At 38.0% G+C, this 9085-nt stretch overlaps 1 protein-coding gene across 1 annotated transcript; it reads left to right on the forward strand.

Annotated features, from left to right (window-relative positions):
- The first annotated feature begins 1348 nt into the window (after positions 1-1348).
- On the forward strand, positions 1349-4390 carry LOC117422116 (protein c-Fos-like). Its single transcript, XM_058987869.1, has 4 exons — positions 1349-1664; positions 2262-2474; positions 2828-2935; positions 3112-4390. The coding sequence occupies exons 1-4, from the start codon at positions 1530-1532 to the stop codon at positions 3775-3777; spliced, it is 1122 nt and encodes a 373-aa protein (XP_058843852.1). The 5' UTR covers positions 1349-1529; the 3' UTR covers positions 3778-4390.
- The last annotated feature ends 4695 nt before the right edge of the window (positions 4391-9085 follow it).

Below are 9085 nucleotides of genomic sequence, written 5' to 3' on the forward strand. Positions count from 1 at the left end.
AGCTGAATTCTTTGCGGCATTTGCAGAACTGCTTAATTAAGGTCGTTATATCACGCGTGAGATGAGATAACCAAACAGACTGCAGGAAAGGCAGGGGCGATCCGGTTGTTCTCAGCCAGAGTCCAAATTACCGTAACTGGCCTCACAATTCTATTTTGGAGAAACTGAACAAGCGCCAGCCACTGTATTATATGACCCGTGCACACCATATTTCCCCTCAAGCAATAAACACAAGCAAACCAAATCTGCATTTCTTAAATGAATTACTTAGGTTCCTCATGTATAAACACTTAGCTTATACTTCATCTTGTCATCAGGTGGCTTTTGCCCAACAGGTATCGCATACTCACAGACAGCATAGGAGAGGGTTACCAAACTTACTTATTTTATACAGGTACAAGGAAACAAGAGAGGAGGACATCTACATCTTCCAATGTGTTAAAAAAAAAGTAGATTTTTCAAGAACTACCTGCGCTTTTCCAGTAAGTTTACTGCTAATTAATTATGGAACCCAACTTTCTAAGTAATTTTAATGTGTTTTCATAAATCTCGTTGTGATAAGATTGGGCATAGATAAGCACACATCTAAAGAGTGTAAGTATTTACAGACCGAGCGAACAAACACAAGCTGTACGGTAGCACTTCTTGACATACACTTTGTTCCCTTTTCATAGAGATCAAACTCTATGTCATCTACAGCGCTTGTTTGATGAGTCTATTGTCTGTGGGTTTCTAGTATGGGTTTATTCTCTAGGAGTCTATAAACATGTTCATGTACTGGGTATATTGGTGGCAGCACGACTGGTTACAGCTGGATATTGCACTGCAGTCCTTATACTACAGTTGATTTACATACCTTTAATCCAGCAATAAATCAACGTGTCCCAGTTCCTAACACCTGTTGATCGTCAACATACCAACAGGTACTGTGTTTTTAAACAGGGAAGGATTGTAACACGCATTCCCAAATGCCCCTTTACTGGTTACATTAAACATGACGATCACGATTTTTTTCTTTTTATATAATTCACGTTTTTTAATAGCTCCTGAATACAGTACGTGCATGGATACATATAGTCTACATACAGTATTATAAAACACCCACACGTGACCATATCTGTACATTACAATATAGGCACCTGGGGGAGCCATCAGATTTGGTCAGATTTTTACATCTAGGTTTGATATTAAAAATATATACAGATTTATTGTACGACCCTTAATTCAATGCATGAATTATTGACGTGTTGTTGTCTGTTTCAGAACGCTGGGTGTTATTTCACATTTCTGAAGTCACTCCCCTCCACACAAGTGGTATGCCCTAATCGCCGCACAGATTTCATTCATAAAAATCTCAGTATAAAAAGGAGTCGCGAGCAGACTATCCAGCAGTGAAAGGAAGACTGTAAACCTGGAAAGAGGGAGATACAACCGACGCGGAGAAGACAGTCGTTCATTGCAGCTCAAAAACGAGCTTTTTGCTTCCACTTTCCGAACAGACATATTTTTTCACCCAGTTTTGTTCAGAAATGTTTCAGAACTTTACCGAGTGCGATTCTTCACGATGCAGCACCGCATCGCCTGGCGGAGACAGTCTACCGTACTATCAACATTCTCCGTCTGATTCTGTCAGCAGCATGGGCTCGCCCATGAATACCCATCAGGTAAGAAATACTACCTGTACTTACTATTTTAAAAATGTATCTTGTTCAGCTTACTGTCCCAACAGTTACAGTAGATGATCATATACATGTTATTGACCGTAAGAATCTGCAGTTTGAATCATATACAACCTATTATTTTTAACATTAGGTTATAAATATAGCATATCATTAGTTTCGCATTTGCAAATACGTTGTACTGATCTTATGGACGTACTATAGAATGCACAGGATATGGCATTTAGGCTATTGTATTTGTTGAATTGAGTCAATCAGAGTGAAGGATTATTAAATTCCATTAGATTATCTCATTAAGATGCTATACAAATCAAGACAATTAGGATGCCTGGCGAATTATTTTTGCATCTAGGCAGGCACTGCGGGTTGTACAGAGGTTCATTGAGAAAAAAGATTTCATTTGGGAGACTCCTGGGCAGTGTTTGCGTCAGTAGGAACACGAACGTCAGAGCGGGGGGAGGGGGGGCAGAATAATATGGTCAATAAATATCATTTATTATGATGCAAAACAGATTTGCATAAATATACGCTACACCAGTGGTTTTGTTATTTTTTTTCTAATATGAGCTTTTGTTTTTGCAGGATTTTTGCACAGATATTGATGTCTCCAGTTCTCCGTTTGTTCCCACTGTTACTACAATTTCAACCAGCCAAAACTTGCAGTGGATGGTCCAGCCTACCCTCATCACCTCCACTCCCCCTGTTCAGAGCAGAGCACACCCCTATAAAGTCCCAAGTTCCAAAATTGCTGGAGCCAGAGGGCAAAGCATTGGAAGAAGGGGGAAAATTGAGCAGGTAATTATTTTGATCTAGGATGTCTAGTAATCTTCTGCAGAAACTCTAGTTTCTAAATATTATATTCAAGCTAAAAAAAAAAAAAAAAAAAGAAAAAAAAAATGGTATTGCTGCCAGAGCAATTTAGAGAGTGCGCTATAGAGACCAGTACTGGCTGTGTGCCTTGCTGAGCTACCCACTTTAAATTCAGGTCATGAAGAGTCTGCAACAATGGTCTATTAATAGCATAACTGCAGAGAGAAACCGGGAGAGATCTGGCACACTCTTTAGAGATCGACAGAGATTTTTATAAAAAGAAAGAGAACTAGAATTCAGAATTGTTATATTGTGTTTTTTTTTAATTTATATAATAGCTTTCTCCGGAGGAGGAAGAGAAAAAAAAGATCAGGAGGGAGAGGAATAAAATGGCTGCAGCAAAGTGCCGCAACAGAAGGAAAGAACTCACTGACACCCTGCAAGCTGTAAGTATGCTAATATAATTTCCAAATCTTTTATATATACTGTATATATATATATATATATATATATATATATATATATATATATATATATATATATATATGAATTGTGGAACATGTTGGCTGCCTATTTTGCTGCTCAACGGTCAATTCATTTTCATTTCTCTTTTTGTTTGCAGGAAACTGATAATCTGGAAGATGACAAGGCAGCCCTGCAAACTGAAATCGCCAACCTTCTAAAAGAGAAGGAAAAGCTGGAATTAATCCTGGCTGCTCATCAGCCTGCCTGCAGAATGACAGAAGATATAGATGCTTTCTTCCATGAGCCTGCAGGCTTCCCTCAGGAGGCCACTGCAGATGAAGATTCCAAAGTCCAAAGCAGCACTCTAAGGGCTTCTAATCTCCAAGACCTGGAGATGTCAATCTTTTCAACAACACCCATTTCAGGGAATTCAAACCTCTTGCTTTGCTCCAGTGCTGAAGTAAGTGTTTCAGATCTAGAGCCTTCCTTGGATTTAAAAGAGGAGCCCCTCGATGAGCTTCTTCCGACCACAGAGAGAAGCACCATGGAGACCGCCCGATCAGTTCCTGACATAGACTTGTCTAGTTCCTTTGGAGTTGCAGACTGGGAAACCCTCTACAAATCAGTGTCCAATGATCTGGAGCCCCTCAGCACCCCAACTGTAACTTTCACCCCCACGTGCCCCACATATTTGTCTGCCTTTGCGTTTACCTATCCAGATTTAGATTCTTTCCCTGACTGCGGAGAGAATCCTAAAGGAGGGATCAACAAGAGTGACCCTGCATTAAATATTCTCAATTCTCCAACTTTGTTGACCTTGTAGTGGCCCTTACTTAGGACAGTCAAAGACTAGATCTTCAGCTCTTGACAATGATCCATGCCTTTGATCAAGGGTTTATATTAAAACAAATATATATTTACAGAATAAAACGGTATTTACTACTTCCAGAAATGTTGCTAAAAGCAAGGAAATCCTACTCATGAACAGAAAACCATTATGATCTGGTATTAACAGCATGCTGAGCAGTGCCATATAAGTTAATGAACTGTCAATATCCATTTTCTGGTGCTAGATCTTTTAATGTAATTGTGCAGCTGTTGAAACAATAAGTACTGTATTGTGTTTTAATAGCAATAGTCTGTTACTGTATAACACAAATGAATATGGTGTTTAAATATACATGTCCTGTACTGGCATACCTCAACTTTCATTGTAATGTAAATGATCTGTGATTGACATCATTGTTTTGAAAGTGGTTTTAATGTATAGTTTTCCATGAAAACATGTCCTCTATTATTTATCAAGATGTATTTTAAGATAGTTTATTTTTCTACTTTTAAGAGTGTTGACCTGTTTGTGAAGTTTTAACAAAGAAAATACAAATAAGCATTGATTGCTTATTGCAATGATATGGTCAATAAATATATATATAAACTGTTATATCTCATTATTATTTTTATTTATGTATTTCTTTTTACAACTTTAAATACAGGATTTGAATTCACTATTGTGAACATGTCACTATCACAGCATAAACAGAATATGTTCTGACTGTAGTAGCTATTCTTTTAAGGTCTATATGAATAAACTGAGGTGGATCTAAATGCTCTATATTAAATTTCTCTGTTTTCTTCAAGGGCGATTTATTGCACCTTTTATTATCTTCACTTAATAAAATATATTAAATACAATTAGAAGACGTCTGCAATAAAGTATGTATACAAGATTTAGGGCAGTTATTTAGCTTGTCTGCAGCTAATTAAAACAGACTCTGTGGTCACCAACCACAAGTGATCGTTAGCACAGGTTTTACCTGCATGTTACTGTCAGAATTATCTTATACCACCTGCTCATGTCTAAAGCACATGTATTGAACAATCATTTTCACTTTTACATGCAGCTATAATTACTGATGGTCTGTTAACCACATTCTTCTATAGTTTACCATGCTGTGCCCCACTGTGAACCACATAAACACGGACTTGCTATTAGAACTGTACTACACTGCCTTCAAGGTCTGTATTACTTGCGCAGGGGGTAACATACCATATTTAAATTGTATTTTTGTTATATTGACATAAACACATTGATATTTCTAACATGGGTTTTTAAACCAATATGGATCACCATTTTGTTATTTAATAAGCAATAAGTAAATATAGCAATCCATGGTTTTGATTTAACCCAAGCACGTGTTTTCTAAAAGCACAAAGCTACAGAAAACTTTCCTTTTGGGTTACAGTGAAACAAGGTCTATCTCCAGCACAAAACTGAACTATTTGCCTCGCCGCGCCTCTCGCTGCAGTGGCTTGTTTTGTTTCCAGGCACGTACAGGGCGTCAGGAGACTGACGTCATGGCGTGTTTGCTTTCTTGGCCCGTCACAGCGAGCACGTACTGACTTCCTGGACCATATATGGAGAATTTATAGCCCTTTTGACTGGGACTCGCACGCAGTTCCCGGATTTCTTTGGAATGCTCGATAAGCCGATCCCTAAATTGGAAGGCTGGGAACAAAGGTGGGGCGTGTATTATCTCCATAACAGATTGTTTAATGGGTTGCACGGGTTTCTGCCGTACAGGAATGCACGAGTTTCCAGGAAACAGAATGGAATGAAATGGCATTTTACAGGAATCTAACAATTTCACAAAAAAACATTTAAAAAGGATGGATTGCTAGACACACTCGAGCTTTACCGGATTCAATCTTGTTACCAGCATAAAACAAACACATTAACAAAATCGATGTCGCGTTAACTTTTATAACGTTTCAGATATCGCAAGCAGTGACTCGCACGGTAAATACAACTTCGTTCTAACTACCCACCGCTTTGCCGAGCCGAGGGAAGGCAGATTTTAAAAACACGGCACACGACACTTTGCAAATCAAAGTAATGGGTGAATCTTCATAGCAACTTCAAATGTTTGAAATGAGTGTCTGGCGTTTCAAACGAGTACTGTACCAGCATTGCATCAACTCAGAATGGGAAACATTTATGTGAAATCACAAAAGTTAAGTCCTTGACAGGCTGATTACTTTAGAGTTTCTTCTTATCAATGGATTGATACATAGATGAAATAACTGCAATCATTATGAACGTTTAATGATATTTGTATTGTCACGGTCACTCATTCCATTCTTTAAACATGTTTTCTCTTTCAAAGTTGAATTAAAATAATAAATCCTGTGTATGCAGTCCTTAATGACAAGTTGCTTTATCTAGAGGTAGGGAAACCAGGTGTTACAGGCCTTGGCATATTTATGGTGTTTGCTAACTACACTGACATTATCAATACCTGTGGGTAAAATACAGGGTACTGTAAATTACATGAATACTAAGACCACTAAAATAAATGTGCCTCACCCACTGCAGAACCACAAACACTTTCTGGAAGGCCCTTGAGACTGTTATCAAATCTTCTGGGTAATACAAACCAGACGGAGGAAGACAAACAATGAAGAGGAGGAAGGCAGGCCGGTACGAAAGAAAGCAAATCATTTGACCTCACAGTGTATTACGGGACTGGCAGCAGCAGAGACCTTGGGCAGGGGTGTTATTAGGACAGGGTGGGATGCAGTAGCTCTGATTTAGTGAGTTCAGTTACTGAGGGATCTTTCATGCAAGTTATTTCTTCCAGTTATAAATGCATGAAGAAACTCCGCTAATATGCCTTCTCCAAGCCTATTACCCTGACAGAGGGATTTGTGTGGTCTTGAAACTTTTTATAAAGTCTTACCTGTACACGTTTTCACATTAAAGTCAATTGTGATGCTTTTCTTTCTTAACATCCTAATGTATATAACCTTTAATAAAGCCAATCCTAGACACAAAATGAAATGAAACACAAGATAATGTAATAATCCAACCCTTCCTAATGTAAAGGCTCTCTCTTTTAAACTTCCATTTGCAGTTTCTGTTTGGAGATTACTGTATCGAGGCGTGCTTGTCATAATTCACCACAGCTGGCTCTGTATTCTGTGTCTATAGAGTCTCAGCTCGGCGAGTGTTAGGTCTGTTAATGTAAAAGAAACAGTGTACCCTACTGGAGTAACTAGGAGAGGCAGAAGCTGCTCATTCTGTAGGGGCCTGTAATACGAGGAAACTTTTAGGTAGCTTTTACCTGCCGTGAGGTAAAGATAACAACATTCAGACAGTTTCCTGATAGTTGTTCAATCAGTTTTTTGAACTATCACTACGACTAACTGCTTTGCAGTTGCCAGAAACGAGTATCGTGGAAGTTGCTTTGTGTTACAGCACCCAGTATAAAAAAGATGAGTCAGATCTTTACTTAACTGTTGTATTGTGGGATAAAATGACTCTTCTGTTAAGTGAAATACTGCTGGAACACTTTTTTTTTTTTACACAAAAAATATATTAAATCTGAGGTCATTTTACCCAAAACACAATTTGGGCGAAAAAAAAAACAACAGAAATCCATGTTTTAGTTTTACATTAACTCAGTTTGAAGCTATCAGTTATACCTTACTAAGAGGGGTTGTTTTTTAATCAACATGTCACCAACATATTGATGTTTAAATACCAAGGGTAGCTGGCTGATGTAATCCAGGGAGATTCCTCACAGCTGTATATATTTGAATTATATAACTAAGAAAAAATATCCAAACATCTGTAAATCTTGCACAGTATTTGACTGTGATTGTGGATGACACCAGTTTTAAATGGATTTGACAAATCAGCAGTTCACATTCTCAGTAATGTATTTGTGCTAAGATGACCCACTGAGAAGCGGAGAGATAGTAATTATTTTCCAGATATGCTCATTCATTCCACATACTGTATATTAAACAGAAGCTAATGACATATCAGGAGATATTAAATCATGATTGTTATACAGCACAAGAAAAAAAAAAAAAAGACCTGAAGCTTTTCTGTGATCACAGTATTTTCGGATGGTATTTTTGCAGTTCTACGATGCCTTTCCCATGGTTATACTATACATTTACCATAGTTTACCATGTTTATTAATATGCTTTACCATACCTCGCTGTTCTTTACAATGCTTACCTATGCTTTTGCTGTGCTTGATTACACTTTGCTATGCTTTTACTACAGGAAACCTTTATGAGGGTACCTTAGAACATAGTGACAGAGACGTTTATCATGTAAAGTCCCTTATAGGCTGCTGCAGTCTGACATTGCTAACTTGCTCCCCTTGCTTCCTGATCTTAAGTCAGTGCTCGCTCTTTTACCAACACCTCTGAAATTACTGTAGTCTCATTTGTTGCTTTTTCAGATTTCCATATCTTCAAACTGCTTAGCATTCTAAGGTTGAACCAATTAAGTCTTCAGTAGTTTTGCCTTTTTAGTCTGTTCTGAAGGAGGCTGTTAGAAATAACAGGTCGTCTCCTCTCTCAAAAGCGCCGCACACATGGATATTGGGGCAGGCTTTTGGCACGTTTGCACGGTGGTGACTTCAGATGTTCACCTGAACTACAGTTTCATGCTATATTGTTCATCTGCCATCTGACATGATGTATGGGTCAAAGGTCAAGCAGAAATTCACTCCACAAATTCACCGTTACAAATGAATATGTTAACATGTGACAAAGAAACTTGAGCGTACAAACGTAGGTCCGATTCAAACGATGAGATTCTCACAAATGGTGAAATATAAATTCGTTTTCCATTTGTTGATTGTTGAAGATTGAATAGAGCCCTTACCTTCAGCACCATGTTTTTGCACTGTTGTATTTCATTGTTGTAACCTAGCTGTTGCCTGGTTTCTATGGAAACACCCACAGGTTAAACATGCCTGAGGTAACTTTAATCATGACATGTTTAAACCGGCTAAGTCAGTTACTTTAACTCTTTTGTATTGTTGACTTGTCTAAGCATTCCGTGACATAACAAGACTGGTTTGATTTGCCTCTAAGAAAAGCAAGGGAGAAATATGAAAACCAAGAGCAACACATTTGAAGTCTTGTAAAACGGCTGGTTGATAACCACCAGTTTCTGTTTAATAATAACAAAAATGACACAACAATGCCATGCATTGTCTCCTAATGAGATGAAACCATTTTAAAGTTACATTTGTTACAATAACACCACTGGCTACAACATGAAGTCTGAACCGTTCCCAGCAGTGATTTTTAAATGATGAGGACTGGGT

The sequence above is a fragment of the Acipenser ruthenus genome, chromosome 15 (assembly GCF_902713425.1).
Source record: "Acipenser ruthenus chromosome 15, fAciRut3.2 maternal haplotype, whole genome shotgun sequence".
In the NCBI taxonomy this organism is placed as follows: domain Eukaryota; kingdom Metazoa; phylum Chordata; class Actinopteri; order Acipenseriformes; family Acipenseridae; genus Acipenser; species Acipenser ruthenus.

Bases quoted from the DNA above. Each gene is read 5' to 3' on its own strand.
- LOC117422116 (XM_058987869.1), top strand. From the start codon at position 1,530: ATGTTTCAGAACTTTACCGAGTGCGATTCTTCACGATGCAGCACCGCA. The intron at 2,475-2,827 runs GTAATTATTTTG...TTTATATAATAG, and splicing joins GAAGGGGGAAAATTGAGCAG to CTTTCTCCGGAGGAGGAAGA. The intron at 2,936-3,111 runs GTAAGTATGCTA...TTTTGTTTGCAG, and splicing joins TCACTGACACCCTGCAAGCT to GAAACTGATAATCTGGAAGA.